The 16,949-nt window shown below is 42.2% G+C and overlaps 1 protein-coding gene across 1 annotated transcript in view; it reads right to left on the bottom strand.

Annotated features, from left to right (window-relative positions):
• Positions 1-16,949, bottom strand: part of FSTL4 (follistatin like 4) — a gene marked incomplete at both ends in the record, with an annotated part of 199,594 nt that overhangs the window by 81,969 nt on the left and 100,676 nt on the right. The window contains 2 exons of the mRNA XM_084295100.1: positions 11,983-12,103; positions 16,378-16,568. Coding sequence (XP_084151226.1) covers positions 11,983-12,103; positions 16,378-16,568 — 312 coding nt within the window. The remainder of the gene's footprint in view (positions 1-11,982; positions 12,104-16,377; positions 16,569-16,949) is intronic.

Genomic DNA, 16,949 nt, shown 5'->3' with positions numbered 1-16,949 from the left:
GCACGATGTTCAAGAGGCCACCCGTGCTAATGCATCAAAGGAATAAGCGAGTTACTCTCCCGCTGCATTTAAGGAGAAAACTACTCTCTGAGCCAAATCCCTCCTGTCGATGCACTTGGCTTTCACCTAACTCGAGTCAGCGAGGGGGCACGGGAAGGGAAATGCCAGAGGGGAGAGGCTGGGGCTGCGAGGGGCCCCCCAGTGAAGCTGCTCTGCTGATGCTAACTGCATTTCTGTTCTCACCAAAAGCTATTCGACTTGGTAGGTGTCCATGCACCACGGCAAGATGAATGCATGTAATGTCCATTATAAGTCGCTTTCATCTTCCATTCAGCTGCAGCAGTTGGACGTCAATGCATTAATTACAATCCACGGGGCCTGTTCATCACATTACACTGAAGTATTCAATAAATACAGATTAACACACTGGAGCCCTTCCATGAACATATCTTGCCTAACTCGGAGTGAATGGATTCATAAAAATACATCTTAAACATAATAAGGAGGAAAATGGCAATTCTGTAGCAAATTTAGCCTAATATACATCTTATATTTTAGCAGATGATTGGTTAGTAAATTGCATTAAAAGCAGAACAACTCTATTAGCTGTGCCAGAAGATGCATTACACCTCCCAGCAGGCTCCAAACTGTTCCACCTAGGAGAGACACGTGTGTTTTTGGTACTTTATATTGCACTGTCAGACTAACGGCGAAACAAAACCAATAATAATTAGCGTTAAAGTAAGTAGAGATGTGCTCTCTAGAACAGTCACATGCCCATTTTGTATCTTCTTAAGCCCATAAAGTACCATGTGGGCTCATCTCTGAGGCAGGAGATGATTTAGGTGGCTACCACAGTGTTACATGAATTAAAGGCGTACAGTGCAGACTTCTACTACAGGAGTATCTGGCACTCAGCTCTGTCTTGCTAAAATAAAACACAACAGCCTCCGACACCAGTAATGACCAAAGGCAACCAGGCACCACCACAGCTTCTGAAACAATTTTGCCTTCAGGGTCTAGAGAAGTCTAAATCCAACCTAGCGATGCCCACAAATCAGCTACAGGTGTCAGGGTTGCCATGCTCTCGTTTGGGGCTTTAGGGCAGAAAAAGCAGCGTTCACCTCCTGGGTGGGATGGGAAGGGCCACGCAACCCACCCCAACCAAGAGATCTTCAGTGTGCAACCCCAGCCTTTCTCTGCTGGGCTTGCATGCTACAGAAAAGCACGTTAGCCTTCCCTAGGATAGTACAGAAATGAGATTTGTTATTTTTGATGCAGCAGGACCTCCTGGTGTGAGTTAGGAGAGGATGAACAAGTTGGCAGTCATCGGCCTGGGAAGGCTGCCTCCTGTCCTCCTAACCAGGCCCTGCGGGTGGCTCGTTTTCAACCTAATTGCTATAAACAGCAGGAAATGATAACTTTACACAGGGACTTGTACTCACAAACAAGCAGATCCATCCTCAAGAGGAACCCTTCCCTGGGCACGTAAAACAGCAGCTTCTGGGGACACAGCGTGGCGTTCACCAGTCTCATCATACAAGCACTAGCAAATGTTTTTCCTTCAGCCACTGATTTTATTAAGAGCATTCGAGAGGTCTGTGCTAATGGAGATAGATTAGATAACCAGAACAATATTAAGACTGGACAGGCAGTAGCAGTGCTGGTTTTCCTCTCATCAGATTGCTCCAGGCTCAGTACACAGCTCCTGAATTTTCATGGCAGAAATGATTTTTTTTTCCCCACCAGGCAAAGGGCGCCTCAGATCAATAGCCTCAGGGAGGTGAGTGGAATATAAAAGGGAGACACTCGTGCAGCAATACTTTTAGGATTCTGACTGCAGGAGCTATCAAATAAGAGCCACCTGGTTGTATATTCAAAATATGCATATGACACCTTTTGGTGTAAAAGGAAACACTGCAGTGGCATTGCCTGAACTCAGCCAGTGCTATGGCAGGACTAGTAATGACTCCTGGGTTTTCACAGACCAGGGTCTAATATGCTTTCTTTTTTTCTTTTTTTTTTTTCTTTTTTTTTTTTTTTTTAATGTTTCCATGCATGAACAGCAGTAAGGCAACCAGGCTGCAGGCATAGCTTCAGCCAAGGGGGGTTTGATGGACGACTCCATGGTAGCATCAAACACTGTGCAAAGACGTATTTTCTCCACAATTAAAATGAAGCATGAATGACATGGAGAATCAGGTCACAGAGCCAGACAGGAGAACAAAAACACAGGAACAGACACTCTGGACAGCGTCTTGCAGGAACACTTCAAAATCAGCCCGTACCTGAAAGCAATTTCAGCAGCAGCTCTATCAGACCGGAGCCCTGCACTGAACCTACAGAAAATCAGGCTGTGGGAAAACCTTGTGAAATACAGTTCGTGTTAAAATACATCCTGAAAGTGTATTTAGAAAGTTACCTCAGTCTTTCAAGCTCTCCTGTGTTCCATTTAATTTCATATTTAAAAAGTACCTATAGATTTTGTAATCACAGGGTGAGGATATTTTTACTCTCCTTTTTCACCCTGCTCCTTTTTTGGTGCTTTGCTTTGCAATTAATGTCATTCCCACTCCCGTATGTGCTCCCTTCTGTCCCCCTCCATACTCCATCACCACTCCAGCAGTTTTCTGGGGCTGTGATAAACAGCTCTGCAAAGCCGGTGCTGTGTCTTTCTGGTCACTGAGCAGGCAATTGCTCCAAATGCCCTTCAGTGTCCAGCGGGGTATCTGTGACCTTTTTCTAACACTTTAGTCAGGTTTTATGATGAACAGGAAGACAAATACAAAGAAAGAAGCCACAGACTGGTATATACTTAGCTGTTTTTTTTTTTTTTTTTTTCCTTGGTAAATCACAGCCACGGATTCCTGCTACAAGCAGCAAGTTTCTAATAATACTGCCGGGATGCCTGTGCTCTGTTGAAGGATGCAGGATCTGAGCGTGGCTCAAAGCGAGAGTTCAGTGGGGCTGCGCTTACTGGTCTGCAGAAACAGAAACAAAAACTCTGCAGATGTACCTTATACACTGCAGAGGGGAAAATCTCAGGGCAGAGCAATGCTTTGGAGGCCTGAGCTCAGTCATTTATTTCTATTGACAGCTCCTGATGTTCTTCCTGAAGTTTTGACCATCCAGAAACTTGAGAATGAGCTTTTTATGATGGTGCTAAAGACAGACATTGGCAACAGCTGAGCCTCACCTCAAATCTTGATGCCACTGAAGCATCTTCAAAGCTTTTTACTTTTTTTCTATAGGTTAGTGCCTTAAGAAAAAAAAAAAAAAAAAAAAAGGAAAGAAAGAAAGAAAAAAGAAATAAAACACCTCTTTTTGGAAGTATTAAAGCAGAACCGTCCTTTGAATTCAGCTCATTCACTTTCCTACTGCTGTTTTTTTTTTTTTTTTCAGTTTCTATCTGGACATCCTGGATTTGTCAAGGAGATTTTCTCCTGTGAAGAACATGAAATAAAAACATCTCAGCTGTGGCTCTAGATAAATTGTATCATTGCACTGGGGATATGTACTGTACTTGGTAATTTTCTGATGGCTGCTCTGGCATTTTGATTAAAAAATTAGCACTGTAGCTCTGCAGTGTTATACAGTGTCAATAAAGTATGTGCTAAATGAACTAGGAACTGGTTGATGGACAATCTCAAAAAGCAGTTCTCACTGGGGAGCTCTCTAACAGGGCTGCTACTGGTGGCACTGCACAGAGAGTCATGCACAGCCTGAATCTGTCCAACGTCTCTGTGAGGTCTGGAATGAGCACAGGCATCCCAGCTGAAATTACAGACACCAGGCGCTGATAAGAGAGGCCAGCAGAAGACAGGACTGATGCACAGGGCTTCCAGGGTTTGCCAGTAAGCTGGGCCCATAAACAGTAATTACAACCACATATGCAGTTATATGACCACGTGTCCAAGAGCAAGGAATGCAGGACACAACTGTAACATGGAAACCAGATGATAAAACTAATCTTTAGCAGGGAAAAGTGCAAGAAAGTGACACACAAATGGCCAAATACCAGTGTGATCCCTGCCTGGACAGGAGAGGTCACCCTCAGCATCGACGTTGGTGATACTCAACCTAAACGCACCACGAGCTGCCTAAAACAAATCCATGAGCCAAGGTGGGGCAGCTGCTGTCCACGCATCTGAGGCAGATGGCAGATGCACTTCTTCTGATATATTAAGGAACATTTTTGGACTTCAAAGCTATGAATCTGCTAAACACATTGGGGAAGAAAAGATGAAGAGCATGTGGATGGAGAAGCAATTCAAAGCATCCATGAGATGCCTGGAAGGGAAAACAGAACATACACAGTAGTGTTTCTTAGATGAAGGAAGATTTCAGAAGATAAATATAGCTTTACCAATTACTGATTACAATTTCCCTTATATTTAGGGAAAAGAAAAAAAAAAAAAAAGCTACTACAGATTTTTGCTTCATGACTTTGCTTCATTTGCTTCCCAAATTCCTTGGAAAGACATTTACTGAAAAAAATAAAAGGAACTACAATGCAGAAAGTTTAGGTCTGATTTTCTGCTTTTGCCAGAACAGAACGAAGCCATAGGAAAGCCTGCAGCTCTACCCTCTCAGCTAATTGAAAATGCAAATTATAATTTATAGATCCCTACCTACGTGACCTGAAGGTGCGTATGTCAGTCTGAAGGACTGCCAGTCATTTTACGATCCCACCGACATTTCTATTTGCTGTTCACTGACGTAATTTTGTGTCTGCAAGCAACTGAGGATACTATTATTTGTGTATGTGAGATTGCTTCAGTGAACGTGGCTGGTATGGATCAAATAATTTTCTGAGGAATGGTATTTGCCTGCTTTTATGCACCACTGAGTCACTCATAAATACTTATAAATATTAAGATATTCTGCTCCTGCAAGAGTGTGTAGACATTTGATATGGTTTGTACTACATCACCTCAGAAGCACTACTCCACATCGCAAAGTCTTGCATTTGAAACCAAGATTAACAAATCAATGCACCCTGAAGAGCACGTTAAAATCACCATTGTATTCTAGTGAGTTTTCTTTGCAATTCGCAGAGGATAGGTTTCCAATAACAACTTGTAATTAGTTCATTTTCTCTGATTTCAGTTGTTATATATTAAGCCCATTGACATTTTCCAGATGGTATCTTTCAGAATAACAGGTATTTGAAAAACTACTAGAGTTTGGCAATTCACATTTGAGTGCACTGCTACCCGCGTGCAACCGAGACATGCGTCTGCGGAGAAGGAAACAGTAAAACAGGCATCAGATCTCTCTGCATTTTCAGGAAAGAAACTGGATAGCAACTCTTGACAACAAACACAAAATCATTTCAACCACCTATCTTTGCCATTAATCCTATCAAAATTTTAACTCTGGACATTCTGTCAACTCAAATCCTCATGTAAAAATGTATAGACTCAGCAGACTACCAAACTGAACAGCAAACACGTTTGGATGAATTAATCTGTGGTCTCAACATGCAAACATTTCCCTTCTTGGCCTGAGGCAAAACCAGGTCCCTCTTTCCAATGGTAAACATGCATCCACGTGGAACGTATTTTTTCTTGATCTGAGCATTCTTAGTGTTTTTCCCCAGAACCATATTTTAGTTTAGGAAGCATTCTTGCTTAGATTACGTTTGTCTTTATTTTTAACACTTTTTTTTTTTTTTTTTTCCTCCGAGGTAAACCTTTTACTTTGTTCAAAATGAAACAGAAGCATTGAGAATACACAAAATGCTACAGAAAATCCCAACTCTTACAGCTGCTTTGTGGAACCACAAACAGTGCAGGACACTGTGCTGGAGCCCAGCGATACATTTTAGACTTGGAGCTCCGAGCTGAAGGCTTTCACAATGTGGAGAGCTTTAAAAAGAAAAAGAATTTACTTTTTTCTTTTTCTTTTTTTTTTTTTTTTCCCTTTGAATGTTTCTTTGATATCAAGGAAAACAACAGGAGTGAAAATCAAAGCAATAAAGGTTTCTTCATTCACAAATTACCTCCCCACTGAAATCGAGTGAGGATGAACTCACTCAGAGTCCCCAGCTAAGTGTCCCAGCAGTCAAAATATCATTTCCAGGTGCACCAGGATCACGTCTAGTGCTAAAGTCAGGCATCTTGAACTCCGCTCAGGAGCAAGGCAAGGAGTTTGTTGCTTCTGAAGATTTAAAAAGCCCACAAAGACCTCTGAGAGCTCAAGCGCCTGCCTGCAGCTCAGCCCTGGGCTGGAACACAGGCATTGGAGCACACACAGCCCCCAGCGCTGATTCCTGTATCTCCACTTTATAAAGTGCCCGTGTCTCCCTACAACACAATGCTGCCAGTTCGGTCCTAATAAAGCCTAAAAAAACAGTGCAGGATCCCAGCTCGGCTGCAGAAACATAGTTACTAAATGATGCTGCAGTGACGTGAATGCCTGCTGGTGTTTCCCATCATCTTCCTCTGCTCAGCCACTCTGCCTCTGCTGCAGAAATCTAGCTGAACAGTTTCAAATCTCTGCTTTTTGCTTGATTTTTAACTTTTAGTCTTGTTTTTGCTATAAGAACGCACTATTAAATTAATTATTCCAGAAAACACCCAAAATGTCGCCTTTATGCACGGCAACACGGCTGCACGTGACTCCTCGAGGCAGGCTGGAACCGCTTGCTTTGGCCAGCTGAAGGAAACCTCATTTCTTTCCCGAGCACTTCACATCACCTCTAACATTGCCTCAAACCGAAAGCAGAGGCCAGCGCTCCCCTGCTCGCTGAGGCGTGTTTGAAGTTTGGGTATCACATAGCTCACAGGAGAAACAAATCAATGCCGGTAAGCTAATGAATTATTTCCAACTTTGTACCAATATCTGCAGCAACATGAAAGAAAAATTACACAGCGAGGAGGTTACAGCTGGGGAGGCTGAGCGTGGTGCACAAATTGTCAATATTTTAGGACTGTGATTTGATCCCGGAGATAACTGTTGCTACAACATTGCTAAAGAGAAGACCTCAAGCAAAACATTTTATCTCACAATATAGTTGTCCGATATAATTAACCAAGCTTGACCAATCTGGCTGGAAGATAGCAGCAACAAATGCCCAACCCTACGTGCCGCACCATCGGGGAGACCACGTCTGTAAAACACGCAAGTAAATGGTTCATCTGGAAACGGAATTTACGGATGCAATTTCAGCCAAACACCTGGGCTTCCAGTCCTACGTGGCATACATATATTATGGACATATTTCCAAATGTGTGCATTCATTTTCCTCAAACGCAATTTATTTACATCTTTCCTTAAAATGGGATTTCTATCACGAATAACAACGCTTCTGAATGTTTTCTTTGTGACTCCACCAACTCGCTCGCCCCCATGCCCCAGGCCCTGCTGCCCTTCCCCATGGCACAGCTCTGCCAGCATCGATCTCGGTGCTTTGGTGACGATTACAAAGCTCTATCCACGAGTAGTTTCCAGCGAAACAGAAATATCAGAAATATACCCTGCAAAAATAAATCTCCTTTATATTCTGCACTTCTGACGAGGCTCAGGAGGATGCCTGGAGGAGTCGGGAGCGAACGGCTCCTCTCACCGCGCAGTCTTATTGCCTGACAGGGAATAGAGCTACGGGAGGTTTTAGGACCTACGGGAAGTTTTAGGGCCTGCAGGAGGTTTTAGGACCTGCAGGAGGTTTTAGGACCACTGCGCTAAGTCTGGAGCCAGGCTCACTGCTGCTTCTCTGCAGCACCGGCAATGATTTATCCAACAACCATGCCCAGCCCAGGCTCCCGATTCATTTCTTTGTTCAAATTCACCCATGGTGCATTTTTTTGATAAATTTCAAGGAGTTAAAAAAGGAAAATCTGAACTAAAGCAGAAGCAGGGAAGAACACAAACTTCTTGTAAAAAGTTTAACAGCACAGGAATGGCCAATGTGAGAAAATTTAAGAGCGAGAAGAGCACACAGCTCCTGCAACCACTTCTGCATTCTTTCCTGCAGGAAATTCTCCTCTTTTAAACTCCATTTGTGTTTTTCAGATAATGACGTATCTCATCAATAGCAACATACCCCCCCTTTGTAGAGAAACAACAATTTTCTCTCTACACATAATGGATATGCATAGCTGGTTGGGAAATGTAATGGGATGGAAAAATAGTGATTTAGTATTTTTATTTCAAACTGTCTTTTTTTTTTTCTTTTTTTTTTTTTTTTTTGGTCCAGACAGGACATCTGAGACCTCAAAATGTCAGTGCAGAGCCACTGGAAAGTGTACGATACCGCCCAAGAGCCACACTCTGAAAACGTGTGAGGCACGCAAGGCGACCTCGGCGAGCTGTGACTGCTTGGGGATGTGGGAATTATCTTGTAATTTCTAATCTGACCCAGTGAAATACCCCTGATCTTCTACACAACCTCAGTCAAAAACCTTTCTAAACCCAGCATGACCTACTGGAAACAGCTGCCACAGGGTAGCACGGGCGCTTGCAAAAAGCCTTTTTTTCTCCTTTCTGAAGTACAGTGAATTGTGAAGGCTGGATGTTGGTCAGGAGAGTGCTCTAATTGGCAATGAGCTGGAATTTAAGGGGATTTTATCACGGGCTTAATAACTTATTAGCTAAACAATGTTGACAAGATAAAGCCATTTTGATGGAATGCATGTTTTCCCTCTCTTCGACATATTTGTGTTACAAATGGACCTGTCCACATCGATGATAATATAGATCTAGAAGGTTACACCGATTTTTTTTTTTCCAGCTAGGCTTTCACATCTGCCAACCTGCTACTTTCCCATTAGGGAAGACAACAGGAAAGCCAAAAGTGACATGCCTAATTCTAATGACCTCCAGTCAGATACGGTTCCAGAAGTTATATCTAAAAATCACTCATCTGAGCATATTTAAAACAGGACTCAGCTGGGCGATGTGCTTGCCAATTTACTCGACTATCTCCATGTTGATTAATTAGATGCATCCTCTGCGTTAGTACTTATGAAAACTAAGCTTATTTATTACTCATTTATTGAATCTTTCTTCTGACAACAGAAAGGAAAGATAACAGACAAGTACCCTTACTGGTACTCTCTCTGGTTTTGAAAATCTTGACATCATCATCTTAAAAACAAATTACTTTTCATTATGGCCCTAAGCCTTCTTATCTAATAAAATTTACTAATGAGAAATTAGAAGACACCTAAAGTTTGTTCTTTCCAGAGCTGCCAGGAGAACATTTGAACTGTCTCAGATGTTACTCATGCATGATTAAGATGATTTGAAAAGCGATACTTTAATCCTGGGCTAACAGATATTTCTATTCATCCCCATACACAAAAGCAAATTTCTAAACATTGTATTCTTGGGATGCGGGGATAAAAGAACTTTCAGAAAAACAGAAGAAAGATGATGCCTTAGATAGGGTTTGGAGGAGGGCCATGATTTCTGTCCATAATCTGAAGCTGTACATTAAGATGTAGATACCATTGGTTAGCACGATTAGAAATTACTACTAAAAACAGCATCTATTAGAAGTAGTACTTGGAATGGTGAAACCAGGTTTCAGAAAAAGTAAGAGACTGGATTTTTCTCACTCACACAGTTTTCATGGCCTTACAGCTGATTAACATGGCTGGGGATCCAACTCACCCTTTGGACCTGCTTGGATAGACGATGTGTTGAAAGAAAGCAAAAGAGAGACACGGAGTGAGAAATTACAATTTTGTGGCTCTGTAAGTTACAGAAAGGCCACGAGTCTCTTCAAAATGAAATGCAACGTCCAAAGTATCACAAGAATGACAAATTGGAAAGCTCTTTACATTATCAAGGTCATCTTCAAACCTTTCAAACGCTGCAACACTACACTGGAGCACAGTATGCTGAAACACACGTTAACAGAGTTTTAGAGAGGATAAATTAGATCGAGACTTTCTAATGTCATTGAATTCTTGTAGTTAGGTTCCTCAGCTTGCTGAGCAGCAATCCCAGTAGCCCGCTGCTAGCGTGCAAAAATAAGTGATTTGGGTGAATTTCAAGCAAAAAAAAGGATGACCCTAATGGGCAACAAATATGAAAAATGTGTGATACGCTGTACTTCTAAACTACTGTTGCAAGCTAAAGTCTGGCTTATAATGAAGCACAGAGTTAATACACAAATTTTAAAGATGCTTTTCCTAGGTAGTGTCATGAAGTTAAAGAAAAAAATATACTTTTACCAGGCATTGAAGTTCACTTACAGAGTCTGCAAAGTTTCTAAAGTTACAAGCAATGCACTTCACTTTTAAATTAAAAGCTGATGACCATTAGCTGCTCTGGATAAAAACATGGATTCTAGGAAATAGAAAATGGAGAAGTAAGTCCAATTTTCAGCATCTTTTCATATACAAAATTGTTTTGGTAGACAGTCATTCCACTTTTTTTTTTGTTGTTGTTGTTGTTGTTACAGTATTTTTGCAGTTTATTGATTGCTGTCTCTGTTCATTGGTTAATATTTTGCACCTGTCTTATTTTCATTGCCTACTTAAAATTCACTGAACCAAAAACACATGCAGATGACTACTCCTGGAGTTTAGTTATGAGTTGCTGTGACTTTGAGAACCCATTGATCCAAATATGCTCCCAAATAACTGCATGTCAGGCCTTTATAGCTGGGTTAACTCACTTTATAGCTTTCTTAATGTATGAGGTTTTATGTTTTACTGTATATCTCCTGATTTGAATATGCTGTGTTGAATCAAATGCATATGTGGTTCAAACAGGTCTAAGGTGACAACTGGGGCTAATTTTAAAACATTTTACACATTATTATCCAAAGTTTGGTGTTGTTTTTTTTTTTTTTTTCCTTAATGAAAAGCCAGGAGCGAGGAAAACAGAACCCATTCTCTTTAGAAAAGAGGGTATTTGGAAAAAATAGAGATTGTGCATTAACATCACAGCTTGCCAAAAAGCATCAATGAGGAACTTGCTGGTGTGCTGCACGTGGGATTCCTGCACGCACTGAGCTGCCTTCACTGAGCAAGAACCAGAGCAGGGTGCCCTGGTTTAGAAAATGAAATTAAGAGGTACTGAAATTACTTTGGCTTTAAAATGTCATATGCAGAGTTTTGAGAATCCAACTTAAAAGTAACGAGTTTATTATCAGCCTTTTGCCCACACTGAACAGTTCAATGGTTGAAATCCTGTTTTCATTTAAAGAGCATTAATAATATCTTTGATAAACCACGCACAAATACTCTGTAGCTCACCAGCCTGACTGGTGCAAAACAAACAAACAAAACCTACTGTGTTTTTTTTTTCTTTCTTTTTAGTATTCCAAAGTGAAAAGCGTCAATAAAATTTCACCTGTCATTCAGGTGAAGGAGACAACGGGGGACTTTTCCAGGGAAGAGGGAAGGATTTCATCTAATGCTTAATTTAGAACACAGCTTTATGAAGATAAATGGGATAACACAAGCACTTATAGTTTGACACTGTCTAAGTAGCTCAGTGATCTAGGTACGTTTGCAAATGGTGATGAGCTATCTACTAACATCGCGCTTGCTCCTTCACTTACTAACATGGAAACAAAATATAGAAACATAATATTCAGTTAAATACGTTCCCCACAGCAAGCTAACACACACCACAAGACATTTGCATGGGTTTCAATAAGAGAAAGAATAATTTCCTATGTGTATTCTTTCCTCAGGATTAATTCAGAACCACATATTTGGGTCTACAGACCCAGCCTCTTCATCGACATCTCTCCATTGCCACTGACTGGAAGCCAACACCAGGAAGCACAACAAAAACCACGAGATAAAAGTAAGTCCCCCACATTTTTACCAACCTCCTAGTTCATGCACATCATTTGGAGCACAATAACCTTCAGAAACAAGCCTTTCAAAGTAATTTCCATGCCATTAAATACAAAAAGGGACTATTTTTGCTGACCACATCTGGGCAGACAACACTGGCCCCACAGATATTCCCATGCTTTCAGTACAGAGGACAGACAAAAGCATCAGGACTTACGGAAGGCTGTATAGAGCTCCTGCAGGGTTAAGCGCCCGTCATTGTTATAATCATCAAACCGGAGGAGGTCTTCTAGCGTACAATCCAATAAATCATCGTCCAGATCCTCCTGCTCCATTAGCTGTGGCAAAGAAAACATGAAATCTTCATGTAAAGTAAAGCTACAGACTGGGGGGCCTGGATCACCCAGGAGATTTTGCATTAATGACCCATGGATAAATACCTCCCCTCAGAGGGGCACTGAGACCTGCTCTTTCTCAGAGGATGGCAATAACTTGAGTCCCAACACCGTAAAACCCTCCAACTTGGAGCTCTGACTTGGCACAAACTTGGCTTTGGCCGCCAGCTGCTGGCACAGGCTCACGAGTCCTCTGAAGGCCTCAAAGCATCAGAGGCTTTGGAAACCAGCCACGTTCGTAACTCACCAGATTAGGACAAGGTTTACAGGGCAAAGAGAAGAAAGAAACTCAACAAGTGCTGCTGAATATTCATACTGCCACCTCCCAACACAGTAATAACAAGCAACCAGTGGGAAGAGGTTATGTATTGGCTTTGTATTAGGATACAACTGCTAAGAGCCTCGTCCTGCAGCAGCACAGAAACACGTTTTCACTTTGCCAACGCACAGGAACATGAATATTCAACAGGGAAAAATCTGCATCTGATCTTCCTCTCTCCTCTGTAGGTAAGGACAAAATTGTACTCCTTGCCTTTAGGACTAGAGCGGGCAAGAGTTGATGGTGTACTCAAAAATAATGTGTTTCTTCAGCCCCTGACAGTTTGTTTCTTATATATTTTAAACATTTCATACATTCCACGTGAAAAATGAAGAGAGCTTTAAAAGTCATACATCCAAGTTAGCAAACTGCTAAACTCAGACCTAAGCATAATGAAAATGACGGCTTCTCTGAATTTATTGTGGAACATGAAGAAAACACCTGAAATATTGCATCTTCCAGGCAGGAAGGATTTTGCTGTAGTCCAGAGACTCTTTTATTTACTATTCTAGTCTTGGCCTATTATATTGGAGCAATTTAAAGTAATAATGCTAAAAAAATGACCCTTCACCTAGGCAGTAAAAATGTTCAATGAAAGTGAGATCAACCATAACTTCCAAGATCAATCTTCTAAAGATGAAAATTTCCCTTTGTCTACCTTTGTATTGAAAATTGATTAACTTTTCATAGGACTGACAAGTTTTTTTACTAGTCCTTTTGATTTAACATTGATGGACAAAAAAAAAAAAAAAAAAACAACAAAAAAACAACCACAAGACACTTCAGCTCTAACATATTCATTAGATTTTATGAATCTGACTTTAAAATGCACTAAAAGTTTTAAATGGAAATAACATTCCCATTACCAGCACTGTTAATAGCCCTGCATACCAACGGCTGCAGGACTACGTGGGCACTTCACACTGCTGGGTCCTGAGGGAAATGGCTCGATAGGGTCTGTTGGCAGCAAGGAGGCAAATCAGGCTCTAAATAGAAAAAACGGACCATCTGCCGTCACCTTTTTGCTCAAAGAAATTATGCTGTGGAAAATAAACAAATGGGCGAAGATCCTCACCACGTCCTGGTGCTAGAGGCTGCTCTGGTACCAGACTGCCCTTGCCGCAGGGACTCTGCTTCCAGTTTCTCCCCTGGGACACATCCCTCTGCACCAAGCTGCCTAAAAATCCCCTTTCAGGCTTTAAAAATTACTTCTCTTTTTTTTTTTTTTCTGCAGCAGTGCAGGTTACTTGCCTCAGGTTTTTCCTTGCAGACAAGGTTATGGTGCTCAAGAGACTATTTTTCTTTTAAATAAAACAAAGAAAATGCACGGCAACAGCTCATCCAGCAGCCAGGGATCACAGTGGCTCCCTCTGCACCATGTCCATTTTACCTGCCTCTATCCATGAGCAATAAAAACCCCATCCTTGGAGGAACTTTAAAGTCGCAAAGAGGCTCAGATTAAAAGAGCCAACACAAATCACTCACAAATCTACCTGACAAGGCAAGACGTTTTCTGTTGAGATGGTAACACGGAAAATTAAAAATTGCTTATTACCTAAAAAAATCCCTTGGAAACTGAGCGAATAAACTGGTCAGGTAAGAGCGCGTGGAAACCATCTTGACGTTACAGGTACCAAGAAGAAACACAGAATGACATGCTGCATGTGACCTGTGAATATCACTGGCACAAGAGCTCCAGAGCTGCCCGCAGATGAGTCCTGAGCCTACTCTGGACCTGGCCATGCTCCAGCAGAAGGGCTCGAGATCAGTGCAGCTCAGCTCGGGATTAAGAGCTTCCACAGCTTGTCTGTGCTTTGCATTGCCTGGCATTATTTTGGCCTTGGAGAGGTGATTACACAGGTGTGAGCCGTTGTGTACACATGGAAGGCGTGTGGCTGAGAGGGCTCCTAGATGAGGGCTCGACTTGGTTTAAGTCCATTAAATTGCAGAAGGCTACAGAGGTGCAAACACGTTTACTGATTCTGATGACATAGTTAGAAGAGGAATCAAAAGAAAAAAAAAAATAAAACTAGCCAAGGTCTACACTTGCTTGTGTGAGAGGGACCTGGGCTCCAAGCACATCGGCAAGTGAAGCCCACAGTAACTTTGCGGTAGACCTTGAATCGCTGAGTTCTCCTCCTTTAAAATGCAGGTCATTCTTTCCTCCTAATGGCAATGGCTTGCAGGCTGCCAAACCTCTATTTCCATGCAAGCTGAGTTTAATATCCTGACAGAATAAGTTTCTTGTAAAAAGGGGAAAAAATTGGAGAGTAGAACAGACACTTAGATGTAGCTATGCAAAAGCTGGCTTTGAATTCAGATAGAAGTGTTTTCTTATACCTACCATGTCTTTATAAAAAATCACTGAATACAGATGAAGTATTGTATATATTCATAGCTCAGATCTAAGGGAATTTACGCTGACACTTTGCATTGTGCAGACAGGATTGTGCATCATGTCAACAGCGTCAGGATTAAAATTCAGAGCAAACTGTTCTCCTCGGAGAGGAGCGGGCTTACTTCTGCCCTGCTTGCTCACAGCTCGCATCTGCATGCCGGGGCTGCAGCACACTTCACGTTTGCTGCGAGGAGCAGGTGCAGGTGGGATGCTCCTGCAGAGGGTGAAGGGCTGCCCTGCGACCTGGAGTCATTTCCAAATGACTCTGGAAAGGCGCTTGCTTCTCATGGAAGACAATTAAATGGTAAATACGTTCAGGTAACATTCTAATCGGGGATTTTTTTTGCTGATTTTGAGGTTGGTAGTTTTTAACTGAGCCAACCTGATGGACTTCCCAGGGCCCATGGAACTGCCATTCATCAACCCTGATCTCCCCATGGCTCCTCCAAGTTTTGTCACATCCAGTGTTACCAAGACTGACCGAACACCCTGCAGGCGACCACACGCAGCTTCACTCCCATTGCTTCTCCTCAAGACAACATTCATGTGTGGAGCATCGGAGCACTCGGGTGGGCAGCAAACACAAGCTCATGCCATGTCCTGCTGCTCTGGCTGCCCCTGCCCACAGTTTGTACGAGAGCTGCGTGCTCAGGCCAAGCTCACAGCATGGTCTGAAGAAATTGAAGCCGGGGACAGGACAGGTACCGTGCTGCTGCCTTACATGTTGAGGCATAGAAGCAGCAAGAAACCAACAGAATGCAGAACCGAGATGCCAATATGCATATTTTCCCACTTCTGGCATAATGCTTTTTCTCTTATTTATAGGACTCTTTTCTCATGTTTTCACATGAAAAAAAGAAAGCTGAGGACACAAAGTGATCAGTTCAACTGCTTGTGCTGATTCACTTTAACAATTAGATGAATTCCAAGAGCACAGCAGGCCCATGATTAGAAATAAGTCTCTTCAAGCTCTCACCTTTTCAAATGTTATTAGGATCAGCTAATCGACATTTCAGTATCTTCCTTGGCATCCTGGGAAAATAAACCTGTTAAAAATGTTCTGAAGATACTGTTGCGTTACTACATGCTAACACACAGCCCAGAAGGCAGGAAGAAGAAGAAGGAAGAGATTTCTTCCTAACTTTACACACATCCAAAAACAATAAAATTAATCCTTGCCAAGCCAGCTACCTGGAAATACTTCAGAAGACGACTGTTAGCAGTGAGGATTATTATCTATTTTCAGGAGCCAGGATGGGGCTGGAAAGCTGCCATGGTTTTGTTTGTAGAGGAGCTTTAAGTGTTTGAGACACCACCATCTCCCCAGAGATGCGGAAAGGCTCGCAGGCTGCTACAGGTTTTCCTCCCCTACCTGCTGCTGGACAGACAGATACAAACGACCGCTCTCACCAGAGCTCCTCTGCGCTACGCTCAACTCACATTTTGAATGAAAAACGCAATCCGCTTCACAACTCCCTTTTCATTGAACAACAGACCCACCTGAGCCAGCTCGGAGCTGCTGAGACGCCCGTCACCGTTTACATCCAAGTGCTTGAACAGCTCTTCAACTAAGAAGCGCTTCTGGGCTGCTCTGTCCGCAGCCAGGCTGCTCGGGGGGCTCCGGCGACGAGCCTGCAGGTCGAGGAGGATGCTTTTGAGCCGGCTGTAGTTCGCCATTGTACACGTGTCACCTAAAAGATAAGAGTGCATTATAGGACCGTGTACATTCACCTTCATCTTTTGAAAGGACTGAACTTCTAAAGGGAAAAATAAGGCACAGCCAAAGACAGGCTGTCTGCATATATGGCACGTCTCAGATCTGTGATTTAGCAGCTCCTGTAGTCATCACCTTTTGTAATAGCTGACAGATTTTCTAAATCCTGCTGTCAGAGAAGCTCTCCAGCATGTTACTTTCCAGATTATAAGGTTTTGGTTACAGACGTCCATATTTGGCTTTGTAATCTCCACCCAAATTAAATCTGCTCTACATTTTTCTAAAGATTAAGTAAATTAATCTATTCTGTGATTAAAAAGTAAATAAAATAAAAATACAAAATTCTGAGAAACAAATG

The sequence above is a fragment of the Netta rufina genome, assembly GCF_964035555.1.
Source record: "Netta rufina genome assembly, chromosome: 14".
Classification (NCBI taxonomy): domain Eukaryota; kingdom Metazoa; phylum Chordata; class Aves; order Anseriformes; family Anatidae; genus Netta; species Netta rufina.
Note: the sequence above shows the minus strand (reverse complement) of the source record. Positions and strands in the feature narration are given on the sequence as shown.